Source organism: Podarcis tiliguerta (assembly GCF_965153285.1).
Source record: "Podarcis tiliguerta genome assembly, chromosome: 5".
NCBI lineage: Eukaryota > Metazoa > Chordata > Lepidosauria > Squamata > Lacertidae > Podarcis > Podarcis tiliguerta.
The window spans coordinates 84,068,370-84,094,517 of NC_139538.1; the positions used below are offsets into that span (position 1 = coordinate 84,068,370).

Consider the following 26,148-nt stretch of genomic DNA (forward strand, 5'->3'; position numbering starts at 1 on the left):
TAAGAGGGCCAAAATCATTTAATATCTGTCTGCCATTTAGATATGAAAAGAACTGCAGACCCACCATGGAATTTAACTACACATATAAAACATTTCCAGATAGCCAGCCACAATTCACTTACAGTAAATTGTATTTATTTCTCCTCTTCCACAATTTTCCAAGATGAAAATAAGTATCCAAGTGAACTTACCTCGGGAAAACTGTTTTCGCTTTATACATACATACACCATACACACAGTTTAGGGCTAACCAACTCCCCTCACAGTAATTTGTCTTTTGGGAACACCTGCATTATTTGGAATCTGCCTTGCCTTGCCGATACATGTTAAAATTAATCTCTAGTCATCTTTGAAAACAAGGAACCCTGAAGGCCTTGCTGCAACAAACCTCCAGAAATAATTGTCATTTGTCCACTATCTATTTCACCATCATAGCCTGTACACTTAATAGGTGCCTCTTCTCATGAGCCAGAAAGCTTCTTTCTAAATTAACAAAGCACACTGGAATTGGAATGTGACCTATCCTCTGGCGTTTTGATATATGGAGAATATGTAGCACTTTATTCAAGAATTGGTATTCTGTAGTACTGCTTGAAAAAAATTTCCAACTGCGAAATTTATCTATTTTTTACAATCAGAACATTTGTCTGAAAAGTTTATTTTAAATTTTCTGAACACTTAAAGCAGCACTGCTTTAGGTGTTACACAAGTGTCCAGAGATAACTAAACAAAATTAAACTTATAAATTACAAGTTTTTGCTTCTGAAAGAGCTTCAGTCAACAGAAAACATGACACACGCACACACACACGTTGCGAGGAACCCCCCAAAATTTCATGCAACAGCAGGCAGGATGTAAAAAGCCACCTAAATTCACACGTTTGTACATTGAATCATCAGAAAAAGTATTCTTTAGTAAATCTGTACATCCAAATACATTTGGGAGCTACATCTAAGTTACATCATTTAATGTTTTATACACTTGTTACCCCTTTTAATCATCAAGTAAACACGCCAAACCGGGGATGGGCGGCTGAGTTAGGAAAAAAGAAAAAAAAAATCATTGTAGACATTCAATTATTTTTGTTACCTAGACCACCAAGTGTTGAATAAAAACCGATGGCATCATCTTTATTTACCGTTTTTTCTTGCTAACTGTACAAAAATTGCAGTGCAGAGAATTCCACCTTTGTACTTAAGATTCTTTGGATGGATCTCAGATATAGCTGGATATTCCTTTAATGGCGAACCAATGGAAAGTCGGTCCTATTAGACTGATACTGCATGCAAATATTTGCCTTTTTAAAACAAATGCATGTAAATGTTAGAATAGGTGATACTGCAAATTATCCTGGTAGCATCCAGTGTCCCCTTACCCTGTAAAATAGCAGTAACAACTGGATGGAGGAAATCTTTCCAGAACAGTATTTTAAAGTACCAGAAAGTAATCAGCAAAGTTTTAGGATCCACAAGTTTCATTTTCCTTTTTTAATTAAATGGAACAAATGTGTAAATACAGTTTTGTCCTCTTCACTGAAGAGAGCTAGTCTATTTCATCTTTGTGAGCTAGTTTTTGGGAAGATTAGCATGTACTGGGGAGTGATGCCTACTGAATACAATCCAAGCTTTTGCTGAGAACAGTTGAAGAAAGTCAGTAAGAACCTAGGATCAATGAAAACAGATGTTGCTTTAAATGATCCACAAAAGAGAGACCCACAGAGTGCCCAGTGTTAAATACACAATTTTCTCCTTGCGCTTTCTGGTGTGCAAGTTTATATACTCTGTCCCCCACCCCACCCCACCCCACGGGTTAACTGTTCCAGAGTTCACTTTCCTTAGTCAATTTTCACATTAGTGTAGATTTTTCGAACAAAGGCACTTGTTCCCATATAGCCAATAGCTCCTGCAAAAACAAGGCAAATATAGATATAGGTTAGATTCGCTTAAGTTCTACAAGACAATGGCTGCAATCCTCAGCTTATCTGCTACGAATATGTATTATCGAATTCATTAGGACTTCCTCCCAAGTAAAAGCACATCAGATAAGCTTCAATAATTATGTTTATGTCATACAATCATACAGCCTGCAAAAAGTTCCTTCCTTAAAAAGCTTAAGATATGCACCACTGTCATTTTTGGTATATCATTTCTTTAAATTACATCTTTTTCACTCTGGAGTGCAAGGTTCTTTTCATCTCAAACAACACATGCATTTCGGCCTAGTGTTTGTACATGTGCTGCCAAGAGCCATACATATGACAAAAACCTTAAAGACTAAAAATCTGATAAGCTAGCAAACTCATGTTCCCCACCAGAATGAATCAGATCCAGAAAACCAATTTATGGAATGCTTCCCCCCATTTAGGAGTCTTCCTAGCTTGTATTTTCTGTTTTCTCAATAGACTACAAACTCAGAGACAGGAGAGATACATGCTAATTTAAGGCTGAAACCCGATATAACAGAATGGGCCTGGCAGAAAAGAGAGATGACAGCATTTCAGTATGCTGCAGAAAACTTACCGCACATTATTCCCAGCGCTGTGCTAAATACTGCCATATAACCAAAGTAAAATGATGTCTGAAACAAGCCATACATCCTGAGGGGGGGAAAAAAAGAAGAGGAATTATTTGTATCTCCCATATTACCAATAATTAATCTTTTTTTTTAAAATGTGAAGTATTAGCTTTCTTAATTTAAAAGGGAAGGAAAATACAAAATGTCAAAGGCTACGTACTTTGTCTTGAAAAAGTAGTAATAAAAGGAATACATGTAAACATAGATTGCAGTTGAAGCAGCAGACAGAAAACTTGTCCATTGCCTGAAAAACAGACACAAATATTTCAAACAACTGGGAATAAAAGCCTGGCAAACAGTACAAGAAAATCTAGACAAGAACTGTAACAGGAAGTAATAAAATTTGTTCAACTAATTTCCACCTTGCATGAAAAAACAAGCTAGCTTTCTTCATACTGTTGCACAAATTGTCCACAATCCTTGTGCACTTTTGTGGAACCACCATTTTCCAGTTCTGTTTCCTCTCCCTCTCTTCAGAGGGAGAGATTTCTTTTTCTTGGCATAACTTTTAAACAATGCATTTAACATTGGAGACTCATCACTTAAATAAAAATATTTACCTAACAGAATATGCATGCCATTTAACTGTAAAAATCTTCCAAGCATTTTACACAAAATACACATTGTAATTGTCAATAAAAATAAGTCAAACATAAGTAGACCTAAACAATTCAAAATATAATTGAATCACCAGTTTTAAGTTTACATTATTTAAAGAGTACACATAAAAATGCATCAAGTTATGTATCTGGTTAGGCTTGCTTAAAACACATGCACTTACACCCACACCCACCCACACCCCTGCCTGCCTACCTGCCTCAAAAGCTACATGTTACCCCACTGAAAGACAGATTTCTTGCAAGTGCAGAATAGACTTTCTGTGGCACTAATTTCTAGGTTTTTTGCTGCTTAAGACTGACTTGTAAGTAGGGGGAAAAATACTTACCACCTATAGTCCTCTGCATTCAGTAGAAAGTATGTACACACGATTGTCACACATACGGTCACAATGCAGAGAATAACCAGAACTAACATCATGAAGCCATAGACATAATAGATTTTGTAAGCCCAGAAGGAAGTGAATATAAAATACCTACAGAATAAAGAAGCATTGTTTATTGTACAGACATGAAGGTTTAATTAAACCAGGCTGATAATGCCTAGTAAAGCGCTTGCAAAGTTCTCTAGGCAGAAGACTCACATTTCAATGAAAATGGATCCAAACGGGAGAATCCCACCTAGGCAAACAATAACAGCTGGTTCCATAAACCTGAAAAGAAATTAGAATTAACTTTCTCATTTGACCATAACTAATGGAATAGCTCACTTAAGAGAGGGGCTCTTGCAGAATCACTGAAATCAAACGCATAGCTGATTTAAGGATGCACTGGTGGCAAGATCTAAAGGACTGTGATCACTTCAGTAAGGTTCAGACCATGTGAATCCTGATTATCCAGAACTGTTGCTGGCTTAGTTGCATTCTGCATGCAGTTACTGCTCTGGATTAGAGCGCCAGCCCCCTGAATTCCACCTGCGCAAGGAGTTCATCACTGCTAGACCAAAAACATGATAGCAGTTCTAAATCAGGAATAAGGAACGCCTATTCTTCAGGCCAAATTAGGCACACAAGGTCTTCTCCCCTCAGCCACACCCACCTGTCCCCACATCGACAACATGGGTGGGGCAAGTAAGGCTATGACTGCAAAAGGAACCACTGGAAGCTTTAATGTGCATCCCCAATTGTTCCTTGGCAGGCAGGGGTTGCGTTTGGCACCAAATGCAAGCCCTACTGGGACTGGTTCCCCTTGGGATCTCTGCCAAAAGCGGAGTTTGCAGCAGTGCCAAATCCTTTCAGCTTAAGAGTGAGCTCCCAATTCTTCCTTTGACGTTTGGATCACCTGATTGACAGCTGGTGACTGCTCACCTGTCAAAAGCAGCCCACGGAGGGTAGCCCAGTTCCCTAATCCTGCTCTTCAAATTATCCACAATACTCATCATTGGTGCTGTGGTCTAAACCACTGAGCCTCTTGGGCCTGCCAATTGGAAGGTCCGTGTGACGGAGCGAGCTCCTGTTGCTCTGTCCCAGCTTCTGCCAACCTAGCAGTTCAAAAGCATACCAGCACAAGTAGATAGGTAGGTACTGCTGCAGTGGGAAGGTAAACAGCGTTTCCGTGGGCTCTGGCACTCGTCATGGTGTCCCATTGTGCCAGAAGCGATTTAGTAATGCTGGCCACATGACCCGGAAAGCTGTCTGTGGACAAACACTGGCTCCCTTGGCCTGAAGCTAGATGAGCGCCACAACCCATTGTTCACCTTTGACTGGATTTAACCATCTAGGGGTCCTTTACCCTTACCTTTTATTACAGGCAACAGACCAGAAATAAGACCGTACATTGCCTCAACCCTGATAAAAAGATGTGGCAACTACCAATGACACCCATAGGATTTTGATCTCTCAGCAAGTATTTAACCTAAAATTGAACTGACTTTCTTGGTAGCTTGGCTAGTAAAGGGGCAAACCTACTTACAAGGGCAACCACCTACTTCACCAGATGCCAAGAGAAGCCATTTATACTTTACCATTTTTTCTCTGGGATTGGACGAGGAACAGCATTGACTCGGCAAGGAAAGTTGGGCTGACCCGAAAGGTTCCGTCCCAGTATTGTGCCAACAAGGTTCAAAGGGAGGATAACAAAGAAGCAGATGCAGCACACAGCCACCTGTAAACTCATAATCACACAAGAAGAGAGGATATAAAATGCATCAAAGCACATGCACCCATTATAACAATTTCTGCTTCCTAGCAACATTAATCTTAACATGCCTGTTCAGAATAGCAACACTAAGCTTCATTCCATGAACGGATAAGTAATAATAATAATAATAATAATAATAATAATAATAATTTATTATTTGTACCCCGCCCATCTGGCTGGGTTTCCCCAGCCACTCTGGGCGGCTTCCATAGAAACAAAAAATACAGTAAAATATCACAGATTAAAAACTTCCCTGAACAGGGCTGCCTTAAGATGTCTTCTAAATGTCAGGTAGTTATTTATCACTTTGACATCTGATGGGAGGGTGTTCCACAGGGCGGGCGCCACTACCGAGAAGGCCCTCTGCCTGGTTCCCTGTAGCTTTGCTTCTCGCAATGAGGGAACCGCCAGAAGGCCTTCGGCGCTGGACCTCAGCGTCCGGGCAGAACGATGGGGGTGGAGACGCTCCTTCAGGTATACTGGGCCGAGGCCGTTTAGGGCTTTAAAGGTCAACACCAGCACTTTGAATTGTGCTCGGAAACGTAATGGGAGCCAATGTAGGTCTTTTAAGACCGGTGTTATGTGGTCTCGGCGGCCGAAGGGGTGGTGGTGGACAGCACCAGGCATGAATTTGTCTTCTCCTCTCCTGGCGGAGGGAACTTTGGGAGCCCACTGCTTCAGCTGTCCTGGAGCTCAGGGCTGGAGAACTCACTCTCTGCTTGGCTTCTCCCCCCATAAAGACAGGTTGTTGTCTGGTGGTCAGGAAGACCCCCAGGGCGTCCATTTCCAAACCTGGACTGCATTCTCAGGGTCTTCCTAATCCAGCTGTTCTCCTTCCCTCAAGAGAGCAGCGGATGACTTCTTTTTTAAAAAAATGGGGGAAGTAGGGATTTTTTGCTAACATTTTAGCAGCCGAAGTCCCTTTGTTTGTTTGTTTTCAGCTGGAGTGAAAACGGAGCTTAATATAAATTATGTCAAAGGAATATGCAGGATGATTCCTATCTCTGCTGAGGGACCAGCTGCCTTTAGTTTTCCACAATGGTCATCTAGAAGCAGTCGTTATATCAGGCTAGTTTGCATCCTGAACTGCTTCCACGTAGCTGGCTGTTTTTAAAAATTAAATAAGATTTGTGGTGGAGCTTACCTTCCTTCTCTCACCCCCCGCCATCCAATCCCTGTTTCTTGGCATGTTGTGTATTTTGTTATAAGCTGTGGGGCAGAGGCTGTCTTACTACAGATCTTGCAAGTCACTGACATGCAGACCCTCGAAAGGGCCCCCCATCCTTGCTTTAAATAAACTAATTATCAGGATGCATCAGTAAACCTAAGCTTTTGGCTTTCTTGTTGATGTGATGTAATTCAAAGTTTTGCATGCAAGTTCCTGCCTACTTTAAACTGTTAATTGCCCAAGGCAATGTACAGCAGCCTTCTTGATTTAATAGATCAAACCTACAGCGCTAATGTACTCACCATTGTTCCAAAGGGAATAGCCCTCGATGCATGATAATAGATGGCAATGAAATTAATGAAGAAGGCTGTGCCACACACCATTGCAGGAATAAGGAACGCCCCAATGAACATCTGCTTTATCCACCGCCTTCCTGCAAAGAGAAATATCCCAATGAAATTAAGATTCAGGACTCAAGCGGCATGTGAACATGTTCCTCTCTGTAGCCAAAAATACTGTGTTATGATACAGGAATGGTTAGGTAAAAGGAAAGCATAATGTATATTCAGTATAGCCCTGAAAAACAAATTTTGGTTTAGGGAAAATATCAATATGCTAAGATCAAAGTCTGATAATTTTTAGGCTGGAAATGTCTGGATCCTAGTATTATCTTTCTTGCGTAGATCTAAAACAGACTCACATCTCAAATGATTCTATCACAAACCTTACTTGTTCAGTGGTACCTCGGTTTAAGAACAACCCTGTTTACGTACTATTGAGTTTAAGAACTCCGTAAAACCGGAAGTTGTGTCCCGGTTTGCGAACTTTACCTCGGTCTAAGAACGGAAGCTGAACGGTGGAAGGGCACCGGCAGCGGGAGGCCTCATTAGGGAAAGTGTGCCTCAGTTTAAGAACGGTTTCGGTTTAAAAACGGACTTCCGGAACTGATTAAGTTCGTAAACCGAGGTACCACTGTATATGCTATGGTCAAATAAGTATTTTGAAAGGTAAAAAAAATGACAACCATTAGTCATTAGTACCAGGAATAGCTTCTGTATCTTTTTAGAAAAGGCTCAAAGTAAATTCCAGGGCAGACAGAGGACATTCACCATCTGGTGGCCAGACATGGTTCTACACTCTCCTTTGATAGTTACTAGTATGGTGGATCGTGGAAATGCCATGGATGCCATGGTATCTGCAGGAGAATGGCCCTCTTGTTATTTGTGGTGTCTTCTGCCACCTAGGAAACGCCTGCAGCCTCCCATTCCTCTCCAAAGCCTTAGGTTGGGGTGTATATTTCCCCAATAATGAGAACAGAGTCTGGCCTTCAGTAGATTCCAAAGGGTTTCTTCAGATGGCAACATATGCTCAAAGGGACATGAGAAGATACTGCAGCACCTGTTCAGCTATTCCGATTATCATGCTGCTGGGGTACTGTTAACAAGAACCTTTCTCGACCTCTGCCACAGGACACAAACTTGCTTACCCTTCACTGACTTAACTACCGTATTTTTCGCCCTACAGGACGCACTTTTTCCCCTCCAAAAATGAAGGGGAAATCTGTGTGCGTCCTATGGGGCGAATGCAGGCTTTCGCTGAAGCCTGGAGAGTGAGAGGGGTCGGTGCGCACCGACCCCTCTTGCTCTCCAGGCTTCAGGAAGCTATCCGCAAGTCTTGCAAACCCGGCGGGAGGTCCCGCGGGCTACCAAGGCTTGCGGGCAGCAGCCTGCAGCCCACAAGCTCAGGGGACAGCGGGGAGGCGCAGCACCGTCACCCCGCTATTCCTCGACCTGGTCTGGAGGCTGGCCGGGGGGGGGGAGAAGCAGGATTGCTTTTCCCCCCTGCCAGCCCCACAACCTCGGGGGATAGCGGGGAGGCGGAGCACCACCACCCCGCTATTCCCCAACCTGATCTGGAGGCTGGCGGGGGGGAGAAGCAGGCTTGCTTTTCCCCCCTGACAGCCCCACAACCTCGGGGGATAGCGGGGAGGCGGAGCACCGCCACCCCGCTATTCCCCAACCTGATCTGGAGGCTGGGGGGGGGGAGAAGCAGGCTTGCTTCTCCCCCCTGCCAGCCCCACAACCTCGGGGGATAGCGGGGAGGCGGAGCACCGCCACCCAGCTGTTCCCCGACCTGATCTGGAGGCTGGCGGGGGGGAGAAGCAGGCTTGCTTTTCCCCCCTGACAGCCCCACAACCTCGGGGGATAGCGGGGAGGCGGAGCACCGCCACCCCGCTATTCCCCAACCTGATCTGGAGGCTGGGGGGGGGGAGAAGCAGGCTTGCTTCTCCCCCCTGCCAGCCCCACAACCTCGGGGGATAGCGGGGAGGCGGAGCACCGCCACCCAGCTGTTCCCCGACCTGATCTGGAGGCTGGCGGGGGGGAGAAGCAGGCTTGCTTTTCCCCCCTGACAGCCCCACAACCTCGGGGGATAGCGGGGAGGCGGAGCACCGCCACCCCGCTATTCCCCAACCTGATCTGGAGGCTGGGGGGGGGGGGAGAAGCAGGCTTGCTTCTCCCCCCTGCCAGCCCCACAACCTCGGGGGATAGCGGGGAGGCGGAGCACCGCCACCCAGCTGTTCCCCGACCTGATCTGGAGGCTGGCGGGGGGGAGAAGCAGGCTTGCTTCTCCCCCCTGCCAGCCCCACAACCTCGGGGGATAGAGGGGAGGCGGAGCACTGCCACCCCGCTATTCTCCGACATGATCTGGAGGCTGGCGGGGGGGAGAAGCAGGCTTGCTTTTCCCCCCTGACAGCCCCACAACCTCGGGGGATAGCGGGGAGGCGGAGCACCGCCACCCAGCTGTTCCCCGACCTGATCTGGAGGCTGGGGGGGGGGGGAGAAGCAGGCTTGCTTCTCCCCCCTGCCAGCCCCACAACCTCGGGGGATAGCGGGGAGGCGGAGCACCGCCACCCCGCTATTCCCCAACCTGATCTGGAGGCTGGGGGGGGGGGAGGAGCAGGCTTGCTTCTCCGCCAGCCCCACAACCTCGGGGGACAGCGGGGCAAGCCGCTGCCCCACGGAGGCTAGAGAGGCTGTCCCTGAAGGCAGAAGAGGGAGACAGAGTGCTCCGTCTCCCTCTTCTAGCTTGGGTATGCTTGCGCAAACCTGGGGGGGAAATAAAAATTTTTTCCTTGATTTCCCCCCAAAAAAACTAGGTGCGTCCTATGGGCCGGTGCGTCCTATAGGGCGAAAAATACGGTACCGAGCCCTTCTTGAGTCCTTTCTGATCAGGTGGGAGCAATCTATCCCAAAGACAACAGCATACTACTAGTGTATTTGCAACATCTAACTGCGGCCACAGTGTTAATTTACTCTGTACACTTACTCAAGGTATTCTCGCCACAGAGAAATCTGCTAGGCACAAAGCTGTCTGCAGAACCCAGAAAATTCACAACTGTATAATGGTGCAGGTAATCCCAAAAAGTCAAAAGCAACCCAGGATGGTGATAAGATATTAAATTCCTTCCAAAATTATATTTAATACAAAAGTAATTTTTAAAGTCTCACCTCCTTGCCTGGCATAAAGGCTTCCTCCAAAGTAGCCATTCACTGGGGATGTTGCAGCATAAACAAAAATAGCGGTACTTAGCATTGATCCTCTCCTAAAATGAAAGACATGTAGTTTTGGCTACACAAATGACTGCCTGAAGTCTACCAATGTAAAAAGTTACAAGGAGCAAATTGTGGAAGGTAAGCTGAATGTTTAGCTTCAGCTAGTGCAAAACACCAACAATTTTAAAGTGCTGCAAGAACAAAATCCCAAAGTGCTTTGAACATCTGGATTAAGTATTCCATTATAGCCACAGTTACATGTCACCATAAGCTGCCACGTGCCAACCTTGGCTTATTGGAAGAACAACCCATGTTCCCAGACCACATGGTAAGCCAAAGTTTGTAGTTTGTTCCTCCCCTAGCGTGAGCAGGAGCAATAATCAAGCAGTGTGACTCATTTGTGATAAGCTATGGTTTGTAGCTTACCATGACATGCAAACTGTGTCACCTTGCAAAAAAGGTAACAACTAGAACAGTTTTGGGAATAAGCAACATTAAATTATGTTCAAATAAAACTTTACCTAAAAATCTTTTGGCCAAATTCTATTACAAGATCTAAATTATTTAACAATTATACCCTTTTAAACACAATTCCTTGCAGATCAGAAGTGCTGGTATCACTGTTGTAGCCTAGCAGTACAAGAATCAAAACCATAGGAGATACTGCTAATTCCGATGTTGGTCTTTCAATTCACAAGGCAAATTGTCATAGGAGCCCTCTAGTGAAATTTCAGAAATGTCAATGTTTTTCAGATTACAGCAGTCTGGAAACAATACTCATAAGTTTTTATTTCTGCTAGGTTCTACAACAGGGGTAGGCAACCTAAGGCCCAGGGGCCGGATTCGGCCCCATAGCCTTCTCAATCTGGCCCGCAGACAGTCCGGGAATCAGCATGTTTTTACATGAGTAAAATGTGTGCTTTTATTTAAAATCCATCTCTCGGTTATTTGTGGGGCATAGGAATTCGTTCAGTTTTTTCTTCCCAAAATACAGTCCGGCCCACCACATGGTCTGAGGGTCGGTGGACCAGACCACAGCTAAAAGAGGTTGCTGACCCCTGTTCTACAAGGATCACTTGGAAGCTTCTGGCTTCCACATACAATTCCAGAGGGTTTCCACAAAAACAAAGTGTCTCTCCAGAAGAGAGACTGGGAGAGCTGCAAGAGGCTGTTTTTCACCACTGGCCTGATGCTCTCTCTTGATATTCTATAATAAATAATAATAATAATAATAATAATAATAATAATAATAATAATAATAAATTTTATTTATACCCCGCCCTCCCCGGCCAAAGCTGGGCTCAGGGCGGCTAACAACAATCAAAATAATCCAACATTCTAAAAACCTTTCATTATAAAAATTAATTAAAATCAAACCGATGGCAACCATTAAGCAAGATTCTGTGCAGATTGCCAGAGGAGGGGGTCAGGCTGCACCCTGACCAAAGGCCTGGTGGAACAGCTCTGTCTTGCAGGCTCTGCGGAAAGATGTCAGGTCCCGCAGGGCCCTAGTCTCTTGTGACAGAGCGTTCCACCAGATTGGAGCCACAGCCGAGAAAGCCCTGGCTCTAGTTGAGGCCAGCCTAACCTCTCTGAGGCCTGGGACCTTCAGGATGTTTTTATTTGCAGACCGTAGGTTTCTCTGTGGGGCATACCAGGAGAGGCGGTCCCATAGGTACGAGGGTCCTATGCATTTTTTAAAAAAGCAGATACACTTTACACCTTTTGAATGAATGTCAGTCCTGGAAAAATAGTCTTGGAATCTAGCAGGTTTTGGGTTCTTATCTAGTTCATGGCCAAGTCAACTTTTGAAGTCTGGGGCATAATTCATCATTTTTCCTCATCTGACGGGATGTGCCTTTCCAGGTTGCCTGAGCCTCTACAATGCTCCCCCAAGTAATCAGTTTGTGTTACTAATTATGCTGTTAATCTGCACATAGGAAGTACAAAATCAGGAGGTTTCTGCCAACTCCTCCCTCTTTCCATTTGCACCACACTATTTCCAAAGGGTTCCCCAGCCCTCAAAGGGCACAGGGAACAGGAAAACCTTGGCAGGAACTCTTGTTTTGTTCATAGAAAGAAAGCCAGGATCCAAGATGTTGTTTTAAACTTTTCATTTCTGAAATTACGCTCAAGAGTTCTGCACCATGATGGCCGTTGAGAATGATTTATGCACACAGTGGTGGTTCTCATCTCCTGGGCATAGAAAAATTGCCCCAATGTGATCCACTTTGTAAACTGTAAGAAGTTCCTGAATCTCAGCCAAGATCTTTTAAGATATGATGAAGGCACAAAGCAATACTCACTCTGTGTATAAATCCTCCAGCATTGCAACAATGATCACTATGAAAGAAACTGCAAAGATCTGGCAGCCGGAACCAATCAAAGATGAAAATATTAAAGGATGACTGGATGGTCTGAAGACATCGCCGTGAACCTGTTTCCAGCCATATTCATCACCTAGATCTCTGTCCTGCACACACAAAAGTTTGAAAACAATCACCAGGAAGGAAATGGCTAGTAGTCAATCCCATTTAAGCAAAAATACCCATTTAAGGAGGAGAAAAAGCGACAATGGCCAAACTGTTATAGGAAGGAAGCACTTTGTGAGACGCTATGTATCATAAAGGTAAAGCGTAAAGGGACCCCTGACCATTAGGTCCAGTTGCGACCGATTTTGGGGTTGCGGCGCTCATCTCGCTTTATTGGCCGAGGGAGCCGGCGTACAGCTTTCGGGTCATGTGGCCAGCATGACTAAGCCGCTTCTGGCGAACCAGAGCAGTGCATGGAAACGCCATTTACCTTCCCGTAAGAGCGGTACCTATTTATCTACTTGCACTTTGACGTGCTTTCGAACTGCTAGGTGGGCAGGAGCAGGGACCGAACAACGGGCGCTCACCCTGTCGCGGGGTATCAAACCACCAACCTTCTGATTGCCAAGTCCTAGGCTCTGTGGTTTAACCCACAGCGCCACCCGCGTCCCGAATGTATCATGAGATGTAATAAATATTCCAAAGCACTGTACATGAGGGTACTAAAGCTCACTAAATGGCAAGTGCTTGATACAGTGAGGCATTCAGCAGAAGGTTCAGCCAGGCGTCTGGCTACTTGTGGTTAGAGTGAGTTGCCATGGTTGGCTGTGATCCATTCTCTTTGCAACGCTAGGGTGCTACAACAGATTTGTATTTCAGCTGTACCCATTGCCTTAGTAAGAATTCCTGGAAAAACAATACCAAATCCTGGGGGTCTGTCACTCAAATGCTAGATCCCAAAGAGCTGCTCTCCGTAGACAATCAGCTTAGGCAGGGAGGAGGGGCATTCTGTGCACAGCACCAGAAACCTTGCTAAGGGCTCTCAAGGACTGCCCCAAGGAGAAAAATCTTTTCTTTCACAGGAGCTCAAGCTTAGAACATTCGAGTACTGTGGTTCTTGGTCATTCATTTCCAGTGTTCTAAATGTTGGGTGTTTCAGAGGATCTCTCTGCAACCGTCCTAGCACCACCAAGAGTGGACTGCTTGGACATAATTCCTGACTTATGTGTTGATTGGCTCAGGAGTCAAAAAGCTCTTTCGCTAATGAGAGCTCATGCTTTTGAGTGTCAATACTCTGCTATACTACCAGTGGGGATTAAATGGCTTGGGCACTTGCCGCAATCTGTATTCAACTGTGCCAGGTCAGCAAGCTTTTGAGAAAGTTCTTTGCCATAATCCACTTGCATTCCTTTCTTTGGAACAAGGGTCGAAAGAGTAAAGGAATGTTGCTCCAAGCGGCTTTTCTTTTATGAGGCCTTGCATATATGAATGCTCCGAGACTTTCCAACACCACAGTTGCACTTGTTTGAAGTCTACTCCATGCACTCCTAAATAATTCCCTATAGTGGTAGGGGATTCTCTTGACTTTCTGTCCAGGCATGTTGGGGTTGGGGGTTGGAAATGCCATCCAAAGAAGGAAGGAAGGAAGGAAGGAAGGAGGAGGCAAGCAATTAAACTGAATATATGGGGGAAAGTGACAGAATAGGATAGGCTTCTTAGTCACCAAAAGGACTAGCTGCACCTCTGGCAGTTGAACATAAACTGAGTAGCAAGACACCCCCATACCCATATCAAGGAACTTCAACCTTCCTGCATTTAAGCCCTCACATAAATTACACAGAAACACCCAGAGGAACTGAAATCTGACCGAAAACTTGTTCTAGAGATCCTTTCCTTTTACCAAAAAATTACTGTCATTTGGACAAGTTTTCTAGGAATGAAAATGCAATTTTTAAAAAAGAAATAGTAGCAGATAAACAAGACTTTTACCATGTCGTCCATTTCTTCTTCTTTACTGTATCGTGCATAATCTTTTCTCAGTGTCCTCATTAAAATCATAGAAACCAAGCCCACCAGGAAAATAACCATCATGAAGGAATTGAAGATTGAAAACCAGTGAATCTAAAATAAAAAAGTGGAAATGTGTTAGCTTGTTTATTATTTAAGTAAGATACTCAAAAGACAAAATAAGTAGAAGGGCCAAATACTGCCTGGAAGGCCTCTCAACTTGGCCCTTGGGACTGTTCCCAAGCCACGCCCCTCACTGTCCTGCTCCACACCATCAAATGCTCCCCCCACCTGGTTAAAATGTGACTTTGAAATATAATAATGCTTCTTGTTTGACTGGGTGGAGAACAGTGGTGGGTGTTCATTGCATAGCTGAAATGTAGCCTACTGTCCTAAGGTTTAAGAGTCACATCTAATAATAATAATAATAATAATGTTGGAGGGGCAAGGTGAAATTAAAAGATTCAAGGAACATATCCTAGAAGCAGAGCTCATATGTAAAGCTAATGGAAGTTAGGGACACTAAAAAAGAAGAAGAAACTCTTGTTGCATGCTGCTGTTTAAACACCACAGGTTTTAAGTGACCTTTCCAACCTTAACCCTGGTTAAAGAATTGAAGGAGAGTTCACACTGTCCGATCTGGACACTACCCATTCAAGATTTAACCAGGACAGGAGTTTTCTGGGTTACTAATTATTATGTGTATTTATGTTACTATGTTATTATGTTACTAATAATTATGTGTATATACATAAACAGAATAAAGGAAACATACCCTGTGCTGAAAGAAAGATGGGTCGAGGTACTTGTCAAATCTGTCTTCAAACTTCACGTCTGACCTTTTCCATTTCACCTAGAAAGAAATTAACACTTGGAAAGCTGACAATATTTGGTTATAGGTCTACTGAATTCCAGTTCAGCAAATCAACTATAGTTAGGAAAAAATAAAACAGGTTGTGAACTGGCAATCTGAGTTGCCACCTTTCTTCGTGACCCTACTCCTGTGCCTAAGACGCAAGAGAACCTTTTCCTAGTAGGGAGACAGAGATAAAGAATCACTTGGTTTATTTCAGTCATTATTTTCTCCATGTCAACTGCTGCTGAAGGCACAGGGGGAGGGCCATCAAAAAAATAATGGCAAGCTGGCAACCATACAGGAAGAAGGCTGTTGAAGCAGAAGACCATGTGCCAGAGCACCGTTAATATGCAAGAGCCAAACTCGAGAAAAACTCTGCTTCTATACAACCCTTTAAAGCACAGAGGTGCTTTTCAGGGTCTGGACTTGGAAATCCTAAGCATGCAGAGAGGCCCAACATACAGCAAACCAGGGCATGAGGTGTGGGAGTAAGTTTTTGAAGATGACCTGCAGTTATATTCAACTGCCAGCTCTATTTTTATATATTGCTGGGAATAGGGTAGAAAGTGACAATGAGCACACCAGTTAGCTCTCAACGCAAGGCTAAAATGACGAAATTAGCTCAGCTCGCTGAATGGCCTAGTCACCACTAACGTAAGAGTATAAATAATGTTACCTATGAATTTGAATTACTTACAGAGTAAGACATTTGGATTTTGGTGTTGGGAACTAGTTTAACTTTTCCTTCACTTGTCAGATTCACATCTACGATTCTATTTCCATTATAGCCTATTTCAAGTTTTTTGTACGTCCAGAGATAGTAATCTTCGCCATTTTCGTCAGCTTCACCAACAATACCTGCAAAGAGAGGGGAACGGATATAAGTAATATTATTAATCCATGCACCAAAGCAGGTTTTGTTTTGCAGCAGGCTTGCCATCTACAAGTGCAGCCCCCTGAGGGGAATAAAGATGGGCTTCAAGAGTTAGATACTTCCCTGCTGTTGCAGAGATAGAGTGCAGCCTGCAGGCAAACTCTGCATTCCACACACACAAAACGATCCCACAGGAATCCAAATTCTGGGTAAGAAAGCTAAATTATACAACGTAAAACATATGTGCGTAGTTTATTTTGCTTCCGCTAGTCATGGAGAGGGACAAGGAGAAATATAGGCACTGATGCACTCCTCTGAGCACTGTTGATTCAATTCAGCTACACCTTCTCTGACTTCCCTTCCGAAATTTCACCAAGTTTGCTGCCCATTAACTGATCAATTAAAAGTACAGTGGTGCCTCGCAAGACGAAAAGAATCCATTCCGTGAGTCTCTTCGTCTAGCGGTTTTTTCGTCTTGCGAAGCAAGCCCATTAGCGGTTTAGCGCTATTAGCGGTTTAGCGGCTATTAAAGGCTTAAGGGATTAGCGGATTAGCTGCTAAAAGGCTATTAGCAGCTTAGTGCCTTAGAAAAAGGGGGTGGGGAGCGGAAAAAAACCCCCCAGGAATCGCAAGACATTTTCGTCTTGCGAAGTAAGCCCATAGCAAATTCGTCCTGCGAAGCACCTCCAAAACGGAAAACCCTTTCGTCTAGCGGGTTTTCCATCTTGCGAGGCATTCGTCTTGCGGGGCACCACTGTAAATTTGGATATAAACATTAAACCTGGAAGTTTAAAATCAACTTACAATGTAATAAAAAAGAGCTATCACACACTGGGAAGGGATGGCTTCCATTTTAACAATCTCATTGCAGTGCCCCAGTGGCCTTAAGCAGATGCCTGCAAGTTTATCATTATAGATTAAAACTAAATTAACTAAATCTGTAGTAGATTAATCTATCAACCAGACAAATTAAAGCATGCACCCCTACTCAAATCAACGGTCTTAAGAACATTACCATATCCTTGGAAAACTTGCACGGCTTAAAAAAACCCTTTAAAAATCATAGACGGCTTCACAGCACACAGCCATCAAAGTGTTGTACGCAGTAAAAACAGAGTAAAACTCAGAAACACAAACTTGAAGAACAATCGAATCAATTCAGCAAACTCTAAAACAACAAAATCATTTTATCAAATATAAAATTTCACCTCAGCCTTCCTAAAAAAAAAAAAATATTCAGTAGGTGCCTAAACACCATCAGCAGGGAACCAATTCCAGAAAGATGGAGCTGCCACACTGAAATCCCAGTTTCCAAGTGCACTTCTGGGGCGTATGATAGTCTTAGCATGCAGTGCCCCATTTGAGGAGCACAGTTGCCAAGAGGGGATATTGGGGGTAAGGTGGTTCCTAAGATATCCTGGTCCCAAGTTATTTAGGGCTTCAAATGTTAAAAGCAAGACCCTGAATTGTGCCCAGTAATGTATTGGCTGGCTACCCCAGTCAACAAGCTGTTGCATTCTGCATCCGCTGCAGCTTCCAAGTTAAACCCAAGGGAACCCCATGTAGAGCATGTTGCAGTAATCCGGTCTCAAGGTTACCCATAAAACAGTAAAAAACTGTAATCAGGTGTGTCACTCCAGCTGAGTAACATATACCCATTCCTTCCAGCATGACGCAGAACTACAAACACAGAAGCAAGCTTGTGCCAATTCCCACTGCCAGTTATTCAAGGTTCATGTGGAAGAGGCAATGCTTGATCAAATAGGGAAGAAAGGAGGATAAAGCAGGACAGAAAGGCGTCAGATAAGACCAAGGGTATAATACTTATTTAAATGTTTTCTGGTTCTGCAGGCAAACATTTCTTACCCCATATTGGCAAGTCATCTATGTACATCTGATACCAATAATGATTTTTGATAGCATAAACAAATGCATCTCTTGTTTGCTTATCCAAGTCTATTTCACAGTAAGTTGTCTGCATCACATCATCTGTGGAAATTATTTAAAAAAAATGCATTAGTAGTGCATTAACTGAAAGTTAATTGAGCCTTGGATATTACACTAAACACTATTTTATTAAAAAGATCAGTCACTCAAAGAAGATTTCCCCACTTTCAACCCCGCTGAGCTCCTTTATGTTGCACGGTTGCTAACCCTTACTGCTGAACTACAAATAAAACTAAATCCACCCACAAGGCCCCAAAAGTCTATTGATGGGCAACCAGCAACCCAAATCCAGCTTTTTGGCTTTGAGTATATAGTTCTCAGTCCCTCAAAGCACACATGCTGAATAGACCATCACTCCTGCCATGCTTTTCTGCAAACCAGCAACCAAACCACCAGATCACACACACACACACACACACACACACACACACAACCCCCACAAAAAAGAGAATGTGTGTATTCCTATACTTAGGAGATAGGATTCTGCCTGTGCAAATTTTCCAGCCATCCTTCATCATGGTTAATGGTAACCAAATTAAAACCCTGGTTTCAAATACAGTGGTACCTCTGGTTACGTACTTAATTCGTTACGGAGGTCCGTTCTTAACCTGAAACTTAACCTGAAGCACCACTTTAGCTAATGGGGCCTCCCGCTGCTGCTGCGCCGCCACGCAATTTCTGTTCTCATCCTGAAGCAAAGTTCTTAACCCGAGGTACTATTTCTGGGTTAGTGGAGTCTGTAACCTGAAGCGTATGTAACCCAAGGTACCACTGTACTGGTTAATAGCAATTCCCACTAAACCTTTTCCCTAATCTTAAGGTCAACACCAGCATTGACCTTTATGATGATGAAGACAGGTGTGGGAAAGGCCCATGGAAAGGAACAGGAGTGTGGCCTGCTTCTGAACCCTTAACAATAATTGTGAACAAAAGTAGTATCAATGATGGTGTTGGAGGGTTAACGAAGAAGTAACTGAGCTGCATTCAACAAATTTCTGAACATAAGACAATATAATTCCAAGTGTGTGTGCGTTTAAGACTGGAACAGTCGTGTGCAAATTTAGAAAACATTAACAAAAGCAGTTTACCTTTAAATTTAATGTCCAGGCCACTGAACTCCAATTCAACTCCTTGCAGTGCTTCTCCGAGCGTTTCATGGTAGTGACCAATGCTTTTTTTGGATCCACCACAGAAAGGGAGAGAAAAGTATTTGTATGTTTCCTGGCGATTGTGGTATGGTCCTACTGTATTCATCCATAAAACAACTTCTTCTTTATCTTGGTACTGAAAAGAAAGCATATTGAAAATTAAAAGGATTATAAATAAATGTGTTATTTAGAACGGAGCAAATATTCACAGGAAAATCTGTGAAGAATGTGCAAAACACAGTGGGGAACATTTTTGCTTTCAAGGGCCACATTCCCGCAGAAGTAAACTGTTGAGGGCCAACTGAGCTGGAGCTAATTATAGGCTCCCTCCTTGCCACTCACATGAAATTAGGCCAAGCTTGTACAGCCTTACTTTAAAATTAGAACTACACTACATATTCAAATCCTTTTCTCTCTTGTATCCATCTTCTGCAGATAATAATAATAATAATAATAATAATAATAATAATAATAATAATAATAATTTATTATTTATACTCCACCTACCTGGCTGGGTTTCCCCAGCCACTCTGGGAGGCTCCCAACAGAATTAAAAGCACAACAGAACTTCAAACATTAAAAACGTCCCTAAACAGGGCTGCCTTCTAAAAGTCAGACAGTTGTTTATTTCCTTGACATCTGATGGGAGGGTGTTCCACAGGGCAGGTGCCACTACTGAGAAGGCCCTCTGCCTGGTTCCCTGTAACCTCACTTCTCACGGGAAGGGAACCGCCAGAGGGCCCTTGGCACTGGACCTCAGTGTCCGGGCTGAACGATGGGGGTGGAGACGCTCCTTCAGGTATACTGAGCCGAGGCCGTTTAGGGCTTTAAAAGTCAGGACCAACAGCACCAGGTAGCAGACTGTTGGCTGAATTGTGTAAGTTTAGCAGGATAATGAACTGTTTGTCATTTGTTATGTATGGGCGTTAAAATGTCCAAGAATCCCATCTTACTTTTGATGGCTGCTCACATTCAGCAGACAATAGTGAGGTGCTGAGTTTTCTCAAAAAAAGGAACCGGTACATTCTGCTTATCATCTCTTGACTTCCTTTGACAAACAATTATTGGTGGTTTGCCACCAAAACACACAGCTCCCTACTGGTGGCACAGCAGTTGCAGATCACAGCAGTAATAGAAGCTGGCCTCAGCTTTGCCAAGCACAGTGCCCTGGCAGTTGTCCATGCACCCTCACACAAGGCAAAGAAAATCTTGGAGCATAGGGCTACTGCAGTGTCAAAAAGCTGAGGCAGGGCTGCAGCAAGTGGGTAGATAGGAGAAAAGGAACTGAACAAGGCACAGGGAAGCTTATGAGATAGTTTTTGCTACCTACCTCAAAGTGAACTAGGTTTCTACCTAATTTGGGCTGCTAAATGTAAAAAAAAAGTGCAGTTAAATATATTTTTTCCTATGCAAAAAGTAAGTAGTATCTGTACTCCTTTTTAAATAAGAGCACACGGGTCAAGTAATCGTCAAGGAAGATGTTAAAGAGGCATGGGTTAGAAATCTAGCTGGAATATGGCATTTTAAGATGGGAACAAATGTCAAAGGCTTCAGAGAAGCAATTAAAAGAAGCTAACAGGATAAATAAGAATAAAGAGTCCTGCGGCACTTTTAAAAACGAACAAATTCATTGTGGCATAAGCTTTTGTGGACTACATTTCCCCCCCATCAGATGCATAAAATATTATCCCAAGTTACAGGTACATATACATTGCTTTTGGGGTGTATGTGTTATGAACAGTAAGGTCAGAGAGAAACCTTGTCTCTTAGTTGGTTCGTGCCAGGGTAACAACCAATGGGCTGAATTTGTTAATTGGCTTCACTAGAGGATCAAACTGTTTTAACTAGGAGCATTCTAAAATAAGTTGTTTATTATCATCATATTTATACCCTGGGGGACACGGGTGGCGCTGTGGGTTAAACCACAGAGCCTAGGACTTTCTGATCAGAAGGTTGGCGGCTCGAATCCCTGCGACGGGGTGAGCTCCCGTTGCTCGGTCCCTGCTCCTGCCAACCTAGCAGTTCGAAAGCATGTCAAAGTGCAAATAGATTAATAGGGCCCGCTCCAGCGGGAAGGTAAACGGCGTTTCCGTGCGCTGCTCTGGTTCGCCAGAAGCGGCTTAGTCATGCTGGCCACATGACCCAGAAGCTGTATGCTGGCTCCCTCGGCCAATAAAGCGAGATGAGCGCCGCAACCCCAGAGTCAGTCACGACTGGACCTAATGGTCAGGGGTCCCTTTACCTTTACTTATACCCCACCTTTTTATCCTGACAGGGACTCAGTTTCTGTGTTGTTAATGAAAGCGCTCACAGTATAAATATATACATTGTGTATTTAATTATATATTTAATTAACTATATATTAATTGTGTATATTAAAAATATTAACTATATTGCAAAAACTTTAATTTATGATATGGTAATTTAATTCAGTGTATGGCCCATGGGTTCTGTGTCAAAGTACTCTTGTGGCCCACTTAAACTGAGAGGTTGGACCGCCCTGGTCTAGGACATAAGGAAGGTGGCTGCTAATGAGGTGGGAGGAGAATTCAGTGAAGAAAACATCTCTGAGCCACAAAACTGAAAAGGACTTCTGGCATGTAGGTTTGCGAAGTTAATGAAATCTATTCGATACATAACTCAGAAGCTTTCTTTTTACCATGTTATTTCTCTTACTTTTTAAACACTTGTTCCATGCCACCTATGCTAACCATGGGGAAAAGAGCTCAAAACATTGCAGATGTTTATGTAAGGTATAAAACAGGATACAGTATCATCCACATGGACTCTGTGGCTTATCCTGCTGATACAAGCTACGCCGCAATGACCAGCTAGTCCCCTCTGTCCTGTAGGAAGCCCCCAATATAGTAATTTATATGAAATACAGATTTCATGATGTGTTATTTTTAAAAGGGAGAAAAGACCAGTTTGGATTATTTCTGAGGCTTCCAATGGACACTAGGGCCAAACACTTGTCTTGCCCTTCCCATTGTGCATTGACCGGCACAAAGATCCTGGCTTGTATTAAGCCAGTTCCTCATTTTGCCCAGAACAGGCAATTCTGGCTTAATGTCTGTTAACCAACCAAGAAATAAGCCTGATCCTGGCTTCTTTTCCCAATTTAACTATACAGTTGTACCTCTGCTTACGTATCCCTCTGAATACGGTAACTTCGGGTTGCGAACGTGGCAAACCCAGAAGTGTATACTTCCGGGTTTCGCCGTGTGCGTGTGCAGAAGCGCTCAATCACACCACGCGCGTACACAGAAGGGTGCCTCCAGTTACAAAGTTTTCGGGATGCAGCCAGGCCTCCGGAATGGATCCCATTCGTAACCAGAAGTACCAATGTATTAGGCCTGACAAAACACAGAACTCTTGGTTAATATACAAACCAAGATGTTTGCACTGAAACCAGTGTTTTCTTCTGTGTTTACCCATTCATCACACCCAAGAGGAGTTGTGGCTTGCTTCCAAGAAGCTGCACACTTTTTTATTCTATGGAAGTGAAATCAGCTACACAAAACCAAACTATGCCTTAGCAGAAATAAGCAGGTTTCCGAAAAAGCTTGCAGTCACTTTACTCCTCCACAGGCACTTTTGTTGCTGCGCTGTGCTGCGGTTTGTGGTAGAATACTGCCTAAAAATCAACACAAGAGCATTAAGAATACCATTGTTCCCCAAACTTTCAGTTATATCACACTGATAAGAGAATTTGTTTTTCCAAGCATGGAATAGCTCCCACAAATTATATATCCTCATAGGATACCTATAATGTTATTGAATATTCATCCCCAGTAGCCAATGTTCATAGACAAGCTTGATTCACAATTTTAAAAAATCAGCTTTCATCAGTATGACAAACAATTTAGGTTTTCCTATTTGCCTTAGACAACCCCTTGTTTCTATGTACATGTTACAAGCATTCCTGTCATTTATCAAAAACTGTTAACAGCTGCCCTACCTATAAAGTCAAGCATTCAATATTATGCCAGGGAAAACTTTGTTGGTTTAGTAGCACTGTTATACCAGGGATTAAGGCATATGCTATGTGCCAGAACACACTCATCCCTCCTTGTCTTTAACAGAGAGTAGCCTTTGAACAGCACTACGTAGGCTAAGGCTGCAGTCCTAGCTCCGCTGAATTCAATGTGACTTACCTCTGAGTAGGCATAGGACTGCAGCCTTAGTCTAAGATCTGGCCATATGCTGTAGTGGCACCAAGACTGTACAACTCTTTGTTGAAAAAAATCTGCTTGCTGCAATCACTGCTTCTGCTTGCCTTCCAATAAACCAGGATATCCCTGATAAAGGGTCTGGAAACCAATGGTTGTGGGAGTTGGGTATGTTTAGGGGAGACTGAGAGGAGCCATCTTCAAATATCTAAAGGACTGTCACATGAAAGATGGAACAAGCTTGTTTTCTCCCATTCTGAAGGGTAGGTCCTGAACCAATGGATTCAAGTTACTAGAAATGAAATTCTGACTAAACAGCAGGAAAAGCTTTCTGAGAGCATGAGCAGTTCGACAGTGAAACACACTCCCTCAAAAGGTAGTCCTCTCCTTTATTAGAGGTTTTTAAGCAGAGGTTGGGTGGCCATCCATCATGGATAGGTTTTTTCAGAGTCCTGCATTGCAGGTGAATGGACTAGATGACCCTCAGGGTCCTTTCCAATTCTACAATTCCTCTTCCAATAGTTTTCAACAGATATTGCTTTTAAAAAGGAATTCTGGTTGTTGGTCTGAAGACCAATGACCCTCACCCACCTCCAGGAAGACTGCTTTGGCCCCATTCGCTATGGATGGAAAGGCTGCAGGATGTTTGCTTCCCCACTTGCTGCCAGAAAGAACATTCAGCTCCACTTTAATGAAGGATAACAAACTCTGGAACCATCCACCAGTTAGAAAACCAAGGCCTGCCAGGTGATGTGTATGTGAGAGTTGTGCATTACAGTTGGTTGCTTGAAAGGGAGAGCACAAATCTTTAAAATAAATAAATATACTGTTCGTGGGGTTGTTTTTTGTTGTTGTTTTACAAATTTACTTTGTGAATATGTACTGTGGGTTTTTATGTTGTTTTAATTTTCTATTACACTTTGCCACTTTGAATATTCTTTTTAATAGAAAGGCATTGAGGGGAAAAGAAAGCACACATGAACAGGAAGTCCCAGAATCAAACAATTCCATGGCTTTGCAGGTTCACCCATAATGCTAAGCCAGCCTCTGGTTTCCTTCTTCCCCACCACAGCAAAGGGTTAGCAGGGGGAAGAGCAAACTGGAAACTTGAACAGTGTGCACCAGCACACTGCTTGCTTGTATGAGACCATAGATAAAAATAAACAATGGCTCAACTTTACACGCGAACCAGGTCAGTATTTTATGTGCTGCGCATTTCCTATGTGTTGTTATAGGCTACGCGCACCCCACAGCGCTGCAGGTCGGCCACGGCTTATGGCAGCATATCCAAGATTGCACATGCAAGTCCCTTGCTTAACTGCTCTCTAATGGGGCAATAACCTGCCACAGGAACGTAGGTATCCCCCACCACCTTTTGCCATGCTAGAAGCCAAGACACGCAGAGAGGCAAGCTGCTGCCTCTCCCAACCTTCACGTGAAGGGACGACTATCACTAGCGCATCCACGCCGTTGTTCTCAAAACTTGCCAAGCCCGTTATGCGATGTGAGACGAACGGTTTTTTGTTTTTTTTAAGCGGATGTGGCTGGCGTTTCCCCACCATCACCACACACCAAACTCTCGCAGCGCAACGTTCCCTCAAGGAAGCGAAAGGGGTGGCGATATCCAGCGAATCTCTCCTCCTCCCAACGTGACACGGGGCTACAAAAGTCTGACTCGCAATCCTATGCTCGGTGAACGGGGCCGGACGGCGCAGGATGGAGCTGCACGGCATCCTGAGCTCGGTCGGCCGCTTCGCCTCCCCCCTCCACTGCAGAAAAGGCGGCTCCTGACGAGACCCCCTCACCCCCGCCCTGCTTCTTGAGTCCCAACAGGGCAAGAAGCCTTCCTCGCTCGGAGAGACGCGCGACGGGCCCTCACCGCCGCCAAGCGAAGCCCCACTGGGCCCTCTCCCTCCTCGCGGCCCTCAGGACAGGCCTGGAGGAGGCAGAGGGGCCGCCCCGAACCAGGCCCTCTTAGGCAGGGCGGGCAAGCGAGCGACTGACTGACGGCAGGGCGGAAGGAAGAGGGGAGGCCGCCCGACCCCGCCGCCTCAGGCCCTCCGCGGCGCGCCGCCTCACCGTGTGCTCGTGCTCGTCGGCGCGGCCCCGCAGCACCAGCAAGGCCGCCACGCACCACAGGAGCCCGGCCGGCGCCATCCCCGTCTCCACCAGCCGCCGCCGAAGAAAAGGAGGCGCCGCCGCTTCCGCCGTTCCCGCCACGTCATCCGGGCGCACACCGGAACAGCCGGCGCTTACGGCGGCCGGCGCCGCCCAAAAAGGCTCAGAAGGCGCAAGCAGGAGAGTGGGGGGGGAGGCGTCGGCGGAGGGGCCGAGCACCACCCCGCGCGATCTTGTGACGCGGGAACGAGAGATAGAAGAGAGAGTGCGGGAGGCGCCCGACGTGCGCCGGGTTTCCAATGAGTGGGCGGGGCGAGGCGAGCTGTCAATCCCGCGTGCGGGGAGGAGCTAGGAACGGCAAGTTAAACCCATGCGGGGCCGCGGCTGCTGAATTAAGCGAGGATACCCCTGAGGTTTTTTTTCCCTTCGCGGGGGACCAATGCAGTGTCGCATCTCCACATTGTCTGCGCCTAACGATTATTTATTAATTTTTGCATCCCGATTTATTTTTATTATTATTATTACTTTCCTTGAGTCCCTGTCAAATAAAAAGGCGGGGTGTAAATAAATACAATAATGAATATAAGAATCACAGACAGAAACAGAAACCGCTAAAAAACGTAGAGGGGGGGGAAAGCAACCGATAAAGATCATAGGTTTGG

General features: G+C 44.5%; 1 protein-coding gene across 1 annotated transcript; it reads right to left on the minus strand.

The window, feature by feature from the left end:
* TM9SF3 (transmembrane 9 superfamily member 3) lies at positions 1-25,782 on the minus strand. The gene is made up of 15 exons (XM_083440436.1): positions 25,448-25,782; positions 19,137-19,332; positions 17,968-18,090; positions 15,925-16,085; positions 15,147-15,224; positions 14,354-14,485; positions 12,359-12,525; positions 10,008-10,102; positions 6,801-6,931; positions 5,155-5,294; positions 3,776-3,844; positions 3,521-3,667; positions 2,735-2,818; positions 2,520-2,596; positions 1-1,902 (listed from the first exon to the last, which is right to left on the minus strand). Exons 1-15 carry the CDS (start codon positions 25,523-25,525, stop codon positions 1,835-1,837), a joined length of 1,746 nt encoding a protein of 581 aa, XP_083296562.1. The 5' UTR covers positions 25,526-25,782; the 3' UTR covers positions 1-1,834.
* Between the last annotated feature and the right edge of the window lie 366 nt (positions 25,783-26,148).

What these genes read in the sequence shown, in the direction of transcription:
- TM9SF3 (XM_083440436.1), bottom strand. Translation starts at nt 25,525, where the DNA reads ATGGCGCCGGCCGGGCTCCTGTGGTGCGTGGCGGCCTTGCTGGTGCTG. An exon ending in CATCTTTCTTTCAGCACAGG is followed by an intron (nt 14,486 to 15,146) that starts GTATGTTTCCTT and finishes TTTTTATTTTAG; the next exon opens with ATTCACTGGTTTTCAATCTT. An exon ending in CCAATCCCAGAGAAAAAATG is followed by an intron (nt 3,845 to 5,154) that starts GTAAAGTATAAA and finishes ATTTCTTTTCAG; the next exon opens with GTTTATGGAACCAGCTGTTA.